Here is a 17,378-nt window from a genome sequence, read left to right on the forward strand (position 1 = left end):
CCCCCAAATCTATAATTTCCAATTTATGTAAATATATATTAAATTGTTTGCATAATATAAGTCCTAAAGCGTACAGTTTTCTATGAAGTAATACTTTTTTTAGGTCATTTATTTGTAATATAAGTCCTAAAGCATACAGTTTTACGTAACTTGAAAGTGCAAATATGCAATTAGTCAATATTTGACTCTACTGAGGCTCGAACCCATAATTTTTAATTTGGGAAAATCATTTCAACCCGCTTGACCACAAAATCTTTTGCAAGATACTATTATTACTAAACTTTCAAGTTTGTAATAGTTATAAAATGAACACCGCTCTTGAAAGTTTTCAATACTTATAAAATTGACCTCGAATTTTTTTACTAAAACCTTCAACCATGGATGAACCCTGATATGTCGCGGCTGAGATTAGTCTATATATGTATGTGTGTGTGTGTGTGTGTGTGTGTGTGTGTGTATGTGTGTGTATGCATATATATACTAATTGCTGGTTTGTAGTGCACTACGTGCTAGTCTATAGTGCACTAAGTGTTCGTTTGTGGTGCACACGAGAATGCTTGACGGTGCATTGGACTCAAAGCACCATCAAACATATTTAAATGCACCTACATATCATTGAAATTACCAAAATAATATCACATTTTCCTCTCTTTTTATTAATTTTCAGCCGTTGATCTGAGTTCATCCAATGATTATTCAAATTTATTTGCACATCTGCAACTGGGGAGGTTGCATGTCCAAATATATATATATATATATATATATATATATATATATATATATATATGCTCAACACGCCAATGATATCTCTTAATTATAACGTCGTTAATCTCTAAGTATTCGAAAAGAATAATTGCCAGCAGATTAAGATCCAAAACTCTGTTGTCAACAATTTAATAAACATTACCCGTACATCAATTACATAATTTTAAAAATAATACTCCATCTGTCCCATTTTACCTGTCCTATTTACTATTCATTGGTCAAACCAATTCTTTCTTCATTGCTTATTTTCTTTAGTAAATTTTTAATATTTTTAAATTTAATTTTTTGTGTTTAATAGTGCTTTTAATGTAGTTTCTAAATATATAAATTTTATATATTAATGTTAAACTTAATATTATGAAAATTTGGATTAAAAATAACTTCAGTCAAGTCTAGTTAAACGAATCAGACAACCAAAATGGGACGGAGGAGATATTTCAGAAAATCCCAGAACCAGAAAGCACAACCAAAAAAGAGAGGAAATAAAGCATCTAACAAATGCTTTGTTTGTGGAAAGCCAGGACACTACGCCAAAGTAGTATCTTTTTGGACACCATGCAAAGTCAACTGCTGTTTCCCTTTTATTAGATTTTATTACGTGACTTGTAATGCATTATTTTAGACCATAAATAATATTTTATTTATTTTCCTCTTTTTAGGTTACAAGAAAACTATAGTCATTATCCAAAAGTTTACCCTTCTTATATAGTAATCTAAATTAATCGAGAAGATAGTAATAGAAAGAGTTGATTTCATTTTTAGTCCTAGATTCATATGCATTAAGTCTACTTTTAGTCTTTTTCCAAAACATCTCTCTTTAGTCCTAGTATTATTGTGGCGTGATCATTTTTTGTCCTCCTTCAACAAAATCATTGAAATGTCGTTAAATACAAGATCATTTCGATCATTTTTATATAAAGTGGGTTAACAAACTATATTTTTATCTTTATTATTTTGAATAAAATCATAAATGAAGACCTAAATGCCTTTATATTTTACGAAATTTAAATAGTTTCGTTAATAGATGACCAAAATTAGTCATGCCAGAATAATACTATGACAAAAAAAGAATGATTTGAAAAAGAAAAAAAAAGACTAAAAATAGATTACTACTTATAAATCTAGAACCAAAAATAAAATTAACTTTAACAAAAATTAAATCCGTAACATTTTGACACAAGAATTATGTTACAACCATTTACCCGCAAATTATATTGTGGACCATGATCATAACTGATACTGCAGTTGTGTTGAACGGATACTGCAGTTGTGTTGAAAAGATACTGCAGTTGTGTTGAAAGGAAACTGCAGTTGCACGGAACAGAGGTCGTTCATCCGTTCAACACAACTGCAGTATCCGTTCAACACAATTACAGTTCCAGATGGATGATACAGCCTCTGTTCCGCGCAACTGCAGTTTCCTTTCAACACAACTGCAGTATCCTTTCAACACAACTGCAGTATCAGTCCAACACAACTGCAGTATCAACGACCATGGTCCACGGTATAATGACTGCCATTTACCCACCATTTTTCTCCTTCGTCTTATGAACGTGCCTTTCTTGATTAAACACTGATTTGAATGTCCGATCATTAACAATTTGTAATTAATTAATTAATTCTTGGCATGGGTGCATATATAATACAAAACAATGTTATCTTGTCCCTATGCATGTTACGACAAACTCAACATTCTAAACAAATCGTAGGCATCCAAGGTTTTGTCGAGACGTCATCTTAATTAAGTTTCATTACAGCCATCCCAACGACTTAAATATGAATAGAATAATATAGATCCAAATTAAGTGTCTTTTGTATATGTGGAGTGAGAAGATACCATTATTCTCGGTTGGAATCCATAAGCTTGTTATATCATAGATAATGATCCACATAACATTATAGACCCTAAATCAAAATGACGAGATAAAAGAATTCATATTCGTAAAGTACATAATTTAATAACATAATATATAGAAAATCACAACACAAGACACATACACATAATATTATATATTTACTTATTTTTCAAATATGATTTAAGTACATAATTTGTGTTCATAGACACATCATGGGTTAAAGACAAGAATAGGACGAAAACAAACACCATGGACAAAAATAGCCGAAATGGTCCCTCGACTATTGCGAAATTACCAATTTGGTTCTCGGAATTTTTCTTGCCCAATTAAGTCCTCGACTTTGAAAATTTTAACCAATTTGATCCTCCGTTTATTTTGGTGTTAAACATCCGTTAAATCGGGACTAAATTGGTAATTTTTTTATAGTCAAGGGACCATTTCGGTAATTAATTTTGACTAAAATGGTCCCTTGACTACAGTGAAATTACCAATTTGGTCTCGATTTAACAGATATCAAACGGTAAAATAAACGGAGGACCAAAATGGTTAATTTTTTCAAAGTTGAGGACTTAATTGTGCAAGAAAAATTGTCGAGGACCAAATTGATAATTTCACAATAGTCGAGGGACCATTTCAGTAATAAACTCTTTCAAAAATGTGGACAAAAATGGAAAAAACTTCTTTCCCAAATGCGTTAAGTTTGGTGTCAGACGTGGTCAAATGCAAAATCAAGTGGGACTTGCGTATCTCGAGATATAGGGTGGGGGTGGGGAGTGGGGCCAGCTACCCCCACTGCCCACATTGTGGCTCCACCACTGGGAGCGCATATGCAGTAGTGAGATCTAAGCCGTTGATCAAATCTAGATCAACGGTTCAAATTAATGAATTTAAAAAAAACACTCGTTCTAGAAGGAAGAACAAAGTGTAAAAATGACGCACCTTAAGTATTACAAAGGCGCATCTTTTTAAGTGTTAGAATGACACACCTTAAAAGTTAAAATGGCGCACCTTAAGTGTTACAAAGGCGCACCTTAAGTGTTAGAATGGCGTACCTTAAGAGTTAAAATGGTGCACCTTAAGTCTTAATATCGCTCACCTTCAGTTTTTAAAATGGCGCACCTTAAGTGTTACAAAGACGCACCTTAGATAGTAAAATCACGCACCTTAAGTATTAAAGTGACGCACTTAAGTGTAGAACTTATGCACCTTAAGTGTATAACTGATGTACCTTAAATGTTAAAATGATGCACCTTAAGTGTTAAAATGATGCATCTTAAGCATTGAAACGACGCACCTTAAGTTCTCAAGTGTATAACTAACACCTTAAGCACAGAAAACGTGCACCCTAAGTTTGAACAATACGCAAAATGACCAAATTACCATCGCGTTTTTTTTAATCTATGTTCATCCTGGACGTTGATTTTGGTAAGGTCAATGGATATCATCTCACCTCATGTTTCACCTGACACATCCTCCGCATCTGATCTGTATTTTATATATATATATATATATATATATATATATATATATATATATATTACTGACATATGAGAACTAACCTCCCATGAGTCTATGAGAACCAATCTGGTGCATTAAAAAAAATTAGATTTATGGATGAGATTAGTTAGAGAATTAAAAATGCACATGTGCATATGGAGCATTATGTTGTATGCATATTAAACATGTCCTTATGTGTATGTGGCTATGTTGCACACAACATATGCTTAATATGCATTCATGCTTAATAAGTTAATATGCACATAGCATAATGCTCCATATGCACAATCGCATTTTTAATTCCTCAACTAATCTCATCCATATCTATGTTTTTGTAATGCACAAAATTGATTTTCATAGACTCATGGGGAGGTTATATATATATATATATATCATGGTTGCAGTAGGTGCTAGGCGCTAGTAGGACGGTAGACTAGCGCCTAAGCGGTCTAGGCAGCGCCTAGGCGGTACCTAGGCGGCGACCTATAAAAAACAAAAAAATAATTCATGTGTGTGGGTGTATATCATATATTATATTATATATATTATATATATATCTCTTACTTCTCTTACTTACATAAATAAATAAATTTAAATATATATAAATATAATAATAAAATTAACAAGGCCGCCTCCCTCGAGCTAACTCGGCTAACTCTGCCGAGTTGGGCGAGTCAACTCGGTCAAATTCGGCTTAGTCGGCTGCCAACTCGGCCCAGTCAGCCGAGTTAGGCGCTAGGTGGCCTCCTAGGCAGACGCCTAGGGAGCAATTCGCCTTGGTCTAAGAATGCCTAGAGCCTAGACGGAGATTTTTGCAACAGTGATATATATATGTTATAAGGTCTGTATTAATCCTAAAATTTAATTTCACATATATAGCTGTTATGACTGCATTTTGGGATCATTTTCATGGACAGTGAGCTGGCTTGTCTGATTTTTTAAGGTAGAGTACTTATGTTAATAAATTTGGCACCTCTTTTATTAAACCTCAGACTTTATATTATTATTAGAGTATAAGTCCAATTGTTATTATTGGCTTGCATGACATGTGTTTCCTTGATTGATGCTACCACTAGCTTGTCTAGAAAATTATTGCTTAGGCCGCCTAATTCATAATTCAAATGTAATCAAGTTTAATGATTGAAGTTGTGCATGCATAATTCAATTCTTCATGTAATCGCCACATCTGAATTTTAAAATTGAGAAACTTAAAAGTTTAACGAGACAGTCGGATAGCGGACGTGGACTTTCTTATAATATATAAAATTTATTATCAATTTTCTTTAGTATATTTTTTATTTATTTTTAAATTTTATTTTTCATGTTTAATAGTATTTTTAGTGTAGTTTTTAAATATATAAATTTTATATTAATACTAGACTTAATATTTTTAAAAATTGAATTAAAAATTAATTTCAGTCAAATCTCATTAACCGAACCAGACATATAAAATAAAACGGGAGAGTAAATACACAACGTTTTAAAACTAAGATTATTTATATCATACTGCCATTATACGAGAGTGTGTACTTGGTAAACCCCGCAAATAAGGCCGTTAATGAACCGAACATAAACGAACGGAAGCTATTCGTGTTTGTTTGTTAAGGATTTTGGGTGTTCGTGTTCGTTTGTTAAGGTTTTTAAAAATCATGTTCGTGTTCGTTTGTTAAGCGTCCGTTAGTGTTCGTTAACATTCGCAAACACGTTCACGACCGTGTTCGCAAACGTTAACAAACACGTTCACAAACATGTTCATTTACGTTCATGAACACGTTCGTGAACACTTAATAACCAAACACCTGCACATGTTCGTGAACAAGAAATAATCTATGTTCACGAACAATTATATATATATATATATATATATATATATATATATATATATATATACTAGTTTTTCACGCGCATTGCGCGAATGAGATAATGCCCAATCCTATATATCAATTATTTGTATTGTCAAGATCGATGTTGATTTTGTCTTTAGTCCAAACAGGTTGATTGTATAAAATGAATGAATTATAAATTTATATTAATTCTAATATATTTAAAGAATGCACAATAAGTATTTTACATACAAGATTAATGAATGTTGTAATAGTAGTTATTTTTCAATTTTTTTTTCTGAATTTGAAAGATTGATTTCAACAATGTTGTAGCCTCAACATATTTTCAATGCATCAAGTGTGTCACAATATTCTATTTCTCTACATTGACATTTTTAATAATGAGTTTTAAATCAATTTATTGTGTTATTTGAATGTTTTCTTTGTAAACAAATCATCTCTAAGTAGTTAATATGATTGGTTTCAAATTGTTTTTTTAATTGTTTTCCATGTTATTAACATAATAATTGGTCTAAAAATGATAGTCTAAATAAATACTACTTTTCATTTGAATTTTTCTAAGTGTTCTTAATTATCTTTTGAGTAACATTGTCATTGTTTTCATCTTTACTATTTGTTCTCTTCCTTTTTGTTAGTAGTGTGTTATTTGCAATTCGGTTATTGTTGGTAGCATAGATAACAACGTCATGCAATGAGATTATGATATACGAGCTATGGACTTTCCTTTAGGTGTTCTGCTTGGGGTTCATTTGGTTCAATCATTATTGTTGAATAAGTTATTGTGGATAAAGAAATCTCTAGTTTAAGAAAAAAGATTAAATAAATTAATAAAAATTTGAAATTTTAAAATATTATATATTCCAAAAATATTAAAAGGTAGTTTTTCGCTTCAATTTGCTGGGTATTGGGTTATTTGAGTACTTTCATTGTCAACAAATCCCCCAAATAGTTAATATGATTGTTTCAAACTATTCTTTTTTATTTTTTTTCTTGATATTAAAGAAATACATATGTATCATTTTTTGGTGTAGCTACTAATTTATTTAATTAAATAAGAGTAAAATAGAGCGATTCCACTTCAATTTGTTGGGTTATTTGAGTACTCTCTTTGTCAACCAATCTCCAAGTAGTTAATATAGTTAGCTTCAAATTATTTTAAATTTTTTTCATAGTATTAATAAAATACTTGGTAAATATATAACATTATTTTGTACTATAACTTTGATATTTAATTACAAGATATTGTAAAAATAAAATAATGGACAATGTAATGAATATCAATTGATAAATTTGAATGTAAAGAATCTTTGCATGAGAGAAAATAAAGACAATATAACTAATGAAATTATTTCTCTTATTTAATTTAATTTTTTGATAATGAATAATTTTTTTCAAATAAAGGTATTGTAGACGCATAATTCTAAATTAAAGAAATACATATGTATCATTTTTTGTTATAGCTACTAATTTATTTTAATTTAATAAGAGTAAATAGAGTGATGAACTTAATTATGTCAAATTTGATTGAGATGAGGTTCGAACCTAAGACCTTTCTTATAGAAATTAATGGGTAAGTTAAAAGTTAACGGAATATTAACGGAGAAGAGAATATTTAACGGAAAACTTAACGATAATCATAAAAGTAAGGTTAAATTAGGTAATCTCTATTAATAATATTAATCTGAATTATCTTAACCATCTATTTGATTAAATAATTCATCTGAACCATCCATTTGATTAAATAATTTGACCGCCATTTTTTCTACTCATTTTAGGCCTAACTCTCTTTGGCTCTTATTAGTATAGTAGATATATATGTGTGTGTGTGTGTTCACGAACATTATTAAACGAACACTAAACGAGTTTGTTTGCGAACACTACTAAACGAACACAAACAAGCTTGTTCACGAACACTACTAAACAAACACATACAAACGAGCTTGTTCGCGAACACTTAGCAAACGAGCTTACCACTGTTCAAACTCTGTTCGTTTATTAACAGAGCTCTAAATTTTGTTTGTTAATGTTCGTTTACCTTAATAAACGAACATAAACGAACGCTTACCGAGCTCGAACACGAGTAGTTTGTCGAAAACTCTGTTCGCTAACAGCCCTACCCGCAAACCAAATAGGACTATAGGAGAAGTAATTGCATTAGGATAACCATGTGCAATGGGCTTAACCGAGAGGGTATTAGCAATAACTGAACTCTTAAACTTTTTATATGATAATCATGCTCCACCGGCTGCTCAACCACCCCTTTCGGGGCATATTTGTGACAAGCTATAAGGGGATGTGGGTGATGAAAAGCATCAAGATAATTTTAATCAATAATAATCAGGCATGATTTAGATCATGAAATCATCACAAGCCAAGCCTAGATTTACTTATATACACTTGGTCATTCCATGAGATAGGAGGCATACTCACATGGTTTTGCCAATCATACAAAGATGATTTCCTAAGAATTTAATAGAACCAAAATCATGTACAACTTATATGTTGAATTCTCCATTTAGCCTGTCCAAAATCCTCTTTACACTGGTAAAAGCGGAAAGGACATGACATTTTCTAGTTGCATTTGCCATGGCCATCTTACGATAGATGACGGTCTTACAAGTCAATGCTTGCTTATCAACGACCCAACCTCTCGAGATAGGCATGGCCTCGAAGAACCAAATTGCTAGACTAGATTTACAAGTCTATGCTTGCTTAATGCAATCATCATCAACCTGGAAATGTAATTGGAAATAATCAGAAACCATAACCCAAAATTGCATGACAGTAGCTTACATGTCAATGCTTGCTTATCAACGAGTCAACCTCTCAAGATAGGCATGGCCTCGAAGAATATGCAATCATTCATCGACCTGGAATGTATAATCAGAAAAAATCAGAAACCATATGCCAAAATTGTGATGTGCGAGCCAAGAAGGTGTATACCAAGTCCATCCTTGCAAAAACAAGTGCAGTGCAATCTCATCATACCAATCCAGCCTGTGCAACCAAACAATTTTAGGATTTCATGTCAATAAAATTATTCTGTCTGAAACCATAGATTTCCATACAAACCAGAGTATGAGAATGGGGTTAGGAGAATGCATGAAAGGCTAAGCTATTATGAAAGTAATCACCATCTGGAATAATGAGCTACGTGACTCTCCCTTTCGAGTATCAAGAACAAAAGATTCAGATTAAGATGGGACTCATCTCACTTGAAACAAATATAAATACGATACACATTCATGAAAAGAGATGGCAAGTTAAAGTCATAAGAAGAGGACCATACTCGATATTAAGCAAAAAAAGTGAGCTATCAGATTGGAGATGCAAATAATCAGAAACAAAGAGAAAAGTATGCAGAACACTCATTTCTTTAATAAGTGACACTTCTGCTTTTTCTTTCTCAGGAGACCTATCAGATTGGATGCCAATGTCTTTAGATGGAGTCAGTAAACAGTATAGTTTTTGGTAAAAATCCTTGGGTTGTCATAAACTCATCATCCTACGTGAATGTCTTTGACAGTGTTATTATGTGAATTCAAAGTTGCTTGTTTCTATGACCAAGATAATAAAATTATACAGCTTCATAGCACTGTAGAGTTCTCAAACATGCAGGCAGAAAATGGCAATAGAAATAAATATATAATGCCAACTGAGAGTAATGGCTCTGGCTTAATTTCTTAAATGTTCACAAAACAGAACATACCATGGAACAGTGATGAAACCAATCCCCAATATTTCAGCAAGGTATTTCTGCTTCATAGAGCCACAGAATCAATCCAGCAATCATGTTACATTGTCAGTAACACGGATAGCTACTGCTATTTCCTTCCTAGTGGATCTGTCGATCTGATGCTGACATTGCCAGATCATCTACATGAAGAGAAAAGAGGCAAATCCCAGCATCACCCAGGAATTTGGTAGCAGAATTGCAGGCCATAAACTCTGGGCCTGGAAAATACAGAGGAAGCACCAACAATATCATGAAACTGTACGCTGCCAATCGTGCACATAGGGTTCTAAAAGTTCCTTACAGGATAGAAGAAAGTTGAATTCATGCAAATGGAATAACTTAACTTCTCTTATGTATGACAGGGAACCAAACTAGCCAGTACAGAGCAAAATGTATATATGTAGAGGACAGAAAATACTCAAGGAAACACTGAAGATATAATGTGCATTCTAAACTTTCATAGAAATAGAGATAGTAAGAGAAATTCTACAATGCTTAAAAAGTTCTTACATAACTAACTGAATCTAGAATAGGCTCAATTTTATAAACAGAAAGTATAGCTAAGAGTAAACCATATTTCATTTTGCTTTTTTACATTGATCAAAAGCCATCTAACTGCAAAAAAAAAAAAAAAAAAAAAAGGATTCTTACAGAAGGATCATAAAAGACAAATTCATAAATGCCAGTTCTCTGTCAGCTAATGGAAAAGCTTGATGCATTAGATATTAAATTCCTTAACTCCAACAAATGCTCATCATTTGATATATTGAGATAAATGCGAAGATTTGTAATCAATGTTTCCTGTTCCCAACTTAAAGGTCCTGAAGCATACAGCGCCTCCATAGTAGCACGATATGCATACAACTCTAACCTATGGATTTCTGTGGCCAACTCTCTGGAGGCAGGGAAACAGTTTCCTTGGCGGTTGCATGACTCTTGCACCGATTCAGCATCACTTGAGTGTTCTTGAATGTCGTCTGCAAAACCTACTAACAACTTGCAATGTGATGTAGACATATTGTTGCTAGCAATGCTACAACTACCAACAGAGCTAGAGATACTGTCAGCATCATTAGATTCTATTGGCATTGCATGTGACACCACCTCAATTGCTTTTGTCCTCTCCACATCCAATTCAAAAAGACTACTTCTATGGTTTTCAATAAAATGTCTTTCCTTTTCAACCAGCACTTTTCCAGTTAAAGGGTTGTTGCCTACCTTTCCATGTAATGGAGAATAATGTGCAGCAATCCCTCGACACCGTCCACCCTCCTTCTCAATCACTCTATATTTCTGGGCAATCACATTATTAGCTTCTGTCTGAGAATCACAATATGGTAGTCCTCTCTTTAAAGTTCTCGACTTACCAATATAAGATTCATGAAATTTCACATCATTATTAAGTGCATGGTCTTGTTTTCCAGGGAAACCTATTCTTGGTTTTGTTCCCATGGATTGGAAGCCTGAAATCCTATTGTACTTCTGAGCCGGACCCTGCATGCCAGAAATCAACATGAAAAGAAAACTTAATGAACAAGGTCAAGGTTAAGGTAAAGAAACTGGTTGCCCAAGATCAATCATAATGCAACAAAAGTGAATAATAATAATGATAATAATTATAATAACAACCAACAGCAACAATAGCAAGAATAATAATAACGTAAGCTGCGTACAAAAACAAATGCACAAATAAGGGAAAAAGTTGAATCTCAAATGCTATACAACTCCATATGTGGGCATGACCAGCGTGCAGATGCATTGTGAAATTCGTGAAGATAGGAAGTTATGAAATTCGTGAAGATAGGAAGTTATGAATATCGTGAAGATAGGAAGTTATGAATATCGTGAAGATAGGAAGTACGAATATCGTGAAGATAGGAAGTACGAATATCGTGAAGATAGGAAGTATGAATATCGTGAAAATAGGAAGTTATGAATATCGTGAAGTACTTAAGAACATCTAAAAAAAATCAGATAGATCTCTAATAGAATTACCTTTCCAACTATGGCCCACTGACCATCCTTCCATGACTGTCTCACGCGAATGTTACATTTCTTAACTTTGAATCCATTTGCGGATCCAACCAACCGGACTAAAACGTGGTCCTTCCCTATCACCTTAGACACTGTTGCCATTTTCCATGTGAAGCTGAGAAACACCTCAACCACATCCCCAGGCATCAAGTTCTCTGAAAATTCAACTAGAGGGGGGCAAGGCCTAATTAACTTCCTAGACACCCTTTCCACAACCGCTTCTGATATATCACTCGTACTGTATCTGACAATATAATTCTCTTCGTTGCCCCTGACAATCTCCGCACAACGCCAAGAGCCTGAGGGTAACTCGTTTTCATTCAAGACTTCCACCAAATTCCCTTTCTTGTATCGCATCATCACGCAATACCGATTGTCAATTCCAATGTGCAGAAACAAACCTGTTATTGATTTAGAAGAATTAGTAAAGGGAACACAGTATACAGTTCATAATTCAAATGATTGAATTAACTACCATAATTTTCCAATCAAATTTACACAGACCTCACGATATGGATCGTTAACCAAAGAAGGAAAACTTTAACTGCTACATTAACAAGAGTTATATTAATAAGCATACATATTACCTACCAAAGTATGTATCCTTTGTAGATCAAATTTGAACAATCATGTCATTTTCTACTGAATGACCAATATGGGTAAACAACAACAACAACAACAACAAAAAAAAATCATCTTTTATACTCCATACATCAAGACCTGTAAAATGTAAACACACAGTCCATAAACAAACAGATTGCAACAGAAATATACATATGCCTGTCTGTCATGTATGTATGTATTTAAAATGCTTACATTTCAGTGCACATACAGAAATACATTGGAAAAGCTTATAAATACTGACCAGATATATAAGAAAATAACCAAATATCAGAAATCTTAATTTTTTTTATTGTTTCCTTAAATAAACAAAGCAAATATTCACAGCTTATTATGACAACAAAATCAAAACAAGCAGACAAACATGTTGCACAGTATTTAAAAAAAAAATTTAAATCACAACGCTACACCTAAAAATATAAAACAGAAGCTCAATTTCAGAAATCAAGAAATCCAAGAAAAATCAACTGCAAAAAGAAAAAAACACGAATTTCAAACGCAAGTCAAATTGCATTCGAATCAAACAATATTCATCCAGAAATTAAACGTCGAAAAATCGAAATTACAGTAGTAAAGAGTCAATTAATCTGCTCCAACTAACCTTCAGATGCAATTTTCGATCGGGAAGGAGCAATTGAGAAGAGAGAAGCTTCGGTTTTCTGTATAATTTGTATTTTGTTTTCGACTATTTCATGTATTTTGTTATTTTTCCTGTTTATGAAAAAATAGCTTTCGGAAAAAAAAAATGAAAATACAAATTTATATTGGGAGTGGGAGAGGGGGGAGGGGTTTGAGGGAGAAGGGGGGGGGGGGGGGGGGGGGGGGNGGGGGGGGGGGGGGGGGGGGGGGGGGGGGGGGGGGGGGGGGGGGGGGGCTGGTAACTAGAATAAATTTCATTTATGTTTATCTTATATCGCGTTTTCTCGTGATAGATCAATTAATTTACGAAAAATAAATACTCTTTATAACCGTACGTAACAAGTACAAGGTTTTTACGACTTTAGATGAATGGCCATTCTAATTATAAATAATCTTGAACGGATGATAAACGTTGTCTCATTTTTAAAAGGAGACGTCTTTTGTCAATTCGAAGTTATTTCTAGTTCGAATGGCGGGGTGTTGGTAACTAGAATAAAGATTTTTTAGTGATAGTGAACTTCATTTATGTTTATCTTATACCTCATTTTTCGTGATTGATCAATTAATTTACAAAAAATAAATACTCTATATAACCGTACATAACTAGGTAACAAGTATAAGCTTCTTACGACTTTAGACGAATGGGTCATTCTAATTATAAATAATCTTGAATTGATGATATACGGTGTCTCATTTATAAAGAATACTTTGAGTATTCCAACTAGAAATAACCTCGAATTGATTAAAGACATCCCCTAAAAAAAAAAAAAAAGTTCCTTTTTCTCAAAATGTTTCAATAACTTTTGTGATTACAATTTTGTCCCTAATATAATAACATATAATTGGGGGAGGGTGGTAACTAGAATAAGGATCTTTTGATGATATTGAATTTCATTTATGCTTATCTATATCTTTTTTTCGTGATAGATCAATTGATTTGCGAATAATAAATACTCTATATGACGTTACATAATAAGGTAACAAGTATAAGGTTCTTACGACATTAGATGAATGTGTCATTTATAAAGAATATTTTGCGTCATGCCAACTAGAAATAACCTCGAATCAATGAAAGACGTCAGCTCCTTTTATTTTTTTTAAGTCTTTTTTCTCATAATTTTTTTAATAATTTTTGTGATTACAATTTTGTCCCTAATAATAACATATAATGGATATTTTAATAATAATTATAATTGCATTATATACATCCCTTAGCCCTTAACGTCTTGAACAGAAAATACGACAATGCAATCTAAGCAAGGAAGCAGTTTTTTTTTTTTTTTTTTTAATACCTAAAAATCTTATATTTCCAAACAATTATAAAAATTTTAAAAACATTTCATATAAGAAATATGTTGTAAAGTATCTAAGTTAATTCCATTTTTTGTCCTAGATTTATAGATTATAGTCCACTTTTAGTCTTTTTATCAGAACATCCGCATTTGGTCCTAGTATTAATGTGGCATGTTCATTTTTGTTCCCCCGTCAATAAAATTGTTGAAATGTTGTTAAATACAAAGACATTTTGATCATTTTTATACAAAGTCAGTTGATCCCGCTATATTTTTATGTTTATTTTTAAAAAAAAAATTCGTAAAGACTTAAATGCCTTTGTATTCAACGGCAATGAAATTATTTTGTAAATAGAGAAGAAATGGTCATCTTGTTATAATAATACTAGTACCAAATGTGGATATTCAGATTTAAAAAAAAAAACAAAACAAAACAAAAAACAAAACAAAACAAACAAAAAGTGAACTGTCGCCTATAAATATGGAACCAAAAATGGAATTAACCTTAAAGTATCCTATTCAAAAACAACTATAGGAAGAATGAGTATAGTAAAATTTAATAAGTTGCTTATAAATAAAATACATATTAATAAATAGGAAAAAGATTGATTTATTCTTTTATTTATTTATTTTAATTAGATTATGTACTTATAGAATTTGTTTATTAATACATTTCATAATTTTGAGGGAAAAAATGAAAACAGTGTCTGTTTGTTCTTATCCTACACATACAAAATACAAAAACAAAAAAGTTAAAACTGCAAAAAAAAAAAAAAAAAAAAAAAAAACAGAAAGGATAAGTGCAAGAAAACATCGTTTTCACATTTCATAAGTGCAAGAAAACATCGTTTTCACATTTCTAGGTACAAGACGTGGATTGAAAAAGTGCATGATTATAGTATTAAATGCAATTATTTTTTCGTCTTCGAAAAAGCTACTCTTTTATATTTGATTATATTAATTTTATTTTACAAAATATGAATATTAATATAGTATATGAAAAGATTAATTTTTAGGTTTGTAAATAATATTTTTATTGTAATTAAAATTTTATAGTGAAATTTCTTGACCAGAAACTCAGAAAGGGTGCTTATTTTGATTTTTAGCGATCCCTAGGCTTATTAATTAGACAAAATTAGAGTGAAATGATCTTGCAATTAATAAATTCACAAATTTAATATGTTTTGATAAAAGCTATTGATTGTATTTGATTCATCAAATTGGAACGAATTAAATTAGTACATGCATCGAAAATTAAAGACAAATACTCTCTCTCTCTCTCATTTTATGTAGAGGATGGTGTTTCGGGCTTTGGTTCGATTTTTTTATTTCGGTTTCAGTTTCGGTTTTAAAAAATTAAACCATTCGGTTTAACATTAGAGTTTGGTTCGATTTGAAACGGTTCAGTTTTGGTTCGATTTAAAATCCTAAAATTCAACATTTCCTTATTTTCTGAATATACTACCAAACAATACATATACACATAATCAAATAATCCATATCCAAAATCTAAACATTATATAACAAAATAACAATTCAAAGTTCAAACATACTACTAAGTACTAATTGTGAGGTAAAGAACAATAAACAACAAAAGTGCAAAGTAGAGAATAAATTATAAAGAAATTAAATAAAAAATTTAAGAGAGATACCCGTGAGGATATGAACTGAACAATGGGGTAGGCATCAAGAGGCTTAGATTTACTTCTTTTATTATTATTATTATCATTGTTATTATTATTATTATTATTATTATTATTATTATTATTATTATTATTATTATTAAAACGAATTCGGTTCGGCTCGGTTTTTAACCAAACCGTTTGGTTTACAAGAATTCCGAACTGTTCGATTTTTCGGTATATTACTAGTTCGGTTCGGTTAAACCGAACCGAATTGTTCACCCCTAATTTTATGTGTCTGGTTTGATTAAGGCTTGATTGAAATTATTTTTAATCTAATTTTTCATAATATTAAGTTTAGTATTAATATATAAAATTTATATATTTAGAAACTACCCTAAAAGTAATATTAGACACCCAAAAAATCAAATTTAAAAATAAGTAAAAAAATACTAAAGAAAATAAATAAAGAATAAAGAGTTGGTTTGACCAACGAATAATATGTAGGACAGATAAAATTGGACAGAGTGAGTAATAATTTAGGGTGTGTTTGGTTGGGGGGTTTAGGCATAAGGTATGGGTATCAAAGTGATTGTTAGTGTTTGGTTGATAGGTTTTGTGAATGCTACTATGGGTTTGGAATACCCCATTAATGGCAAAACCCATACCCTTATTAAATAAGGGTTTCATCTTCCTTCATCATTTCTTCCCCAACTATTAATAATCATTCCCATTCCACCCAACTACCAAACATGCTAAATACTTTCACCAAAACCCATTACCCTTACCAAGTATTTGATACCCATTCCGATTCCGATTCCCATGTGCGAACCAAACGCACCCTTATTATTTATTGGACGTCAACATGTATTCAAGTGCCCACTCGGTCGAGAATGTTGTGCACATGATCTTTTTAGTATGATTTATTTATCCTATGTGATTTATGAATTATTATTCAAGAGTAGAATGTGAGTTTCTATTGTCATCCAAAAATAAGATATATTCGAGAGTAATTAGTTATTCTATTCATGAAATCTAAGTATTACAATAAAAATGCAAATTCAAATTAAAAATAAAAAATTCAAAGTTTCTTTTTTTTTTTTTTAGTACTACTGACTCTGTTACAATTATCTTTGCATAACTTTAATTTCATTTAGTGAGGTTTAAGACTTCTTGATATAAAGTTAAAGGAATAATTTTAGATTATGTGATAGAATCAAATCAAGAAGCTAAGCTAGTGAAAGAATCTTTAATGTATGTGATATTGTGATAGCTACTAATATTAAGAGCAATGTTACATTTTTTTTCTTTCTAATTTTACATCTTAATATATTTATCTAGTTATACTTTTTTTTTTGTTACATAGGTTGAGTCAATGATAAATTCATAATTAATCTGGTCAAGTTGTATAGAGTACCATACTGTGAGAGTGTGAGACGCTTGGCCATACACCTACTTGTACTCCCACTATA

At 31.6% G+C, this 17,378-nt stretch overlaps 1 protein-coding gene across 3 annotated transcripts; it reads right to left on the reverse strand.

Moving 5' to 3' along the window:
• Positions 1 to 8,309: 8,309 nt before the first annotated feature.
• On the reverse strand, positions 8,310 to 13,065 carry LOC116003087. Of its 3 annotated transcripts, XM_031243265.1 has the most exons (6): positions 12,955 to 13,065; positions 11,694 to 12,133; positions 9,672 to 11,192; positions 8,906 to 8,959; positions 8,786 to 8,832; positions 8,310 to 8,694 (listed from the first exon to the last, which is right to left on the reverse strand). In XM_031243265.1, exons 2-3 carry the CDS (start codon positions 12,090 to 12,092, stop codon positions 10,392 to 10,394), a joined length of 1,200 nt encoding a protein of 399 aa, XP_031099125.1. In that variant the 5' UTR covers positions 12,093 to 12,133; positions 12,955 to 13,065; the 3' UTR covers positions 8,310 to 8,694; positions 8,786 to 8,832; positions 8,906 to 8,959; positions 9,672 to 10,391. The 3 variants fall into 3 exon arrangements, with proteins under 3 accessions (XP_031099125.1, XP_031099124.1, XP_031099123.1); XM_031243264.1 differs by having other exon boundaries at positions 8,310 to 8,959; positions 9,672 to 9,916; positions 10,350 to 11,192; XM_031243263.1 differs by having other exon boundaries at positions 8,310 to 8,959.
• Positions 13,066 to 17,378: the final 4,313 nt, after the last annotated feature.

Source organism: Ipomoea triloba, chromosome 13 (assembly GCF_003576645.1).
Source record: "Ipomoea triloba cultivar NCNSP0323 chromosome 13, ASM357664v1".
Lineage (NCBI taxonomy): Eukaryota > Viridiplantae > Streptophyta > Magnoliopsida > Solanales > Convolvulaceae > Ipomoea > Ipomoea triloba.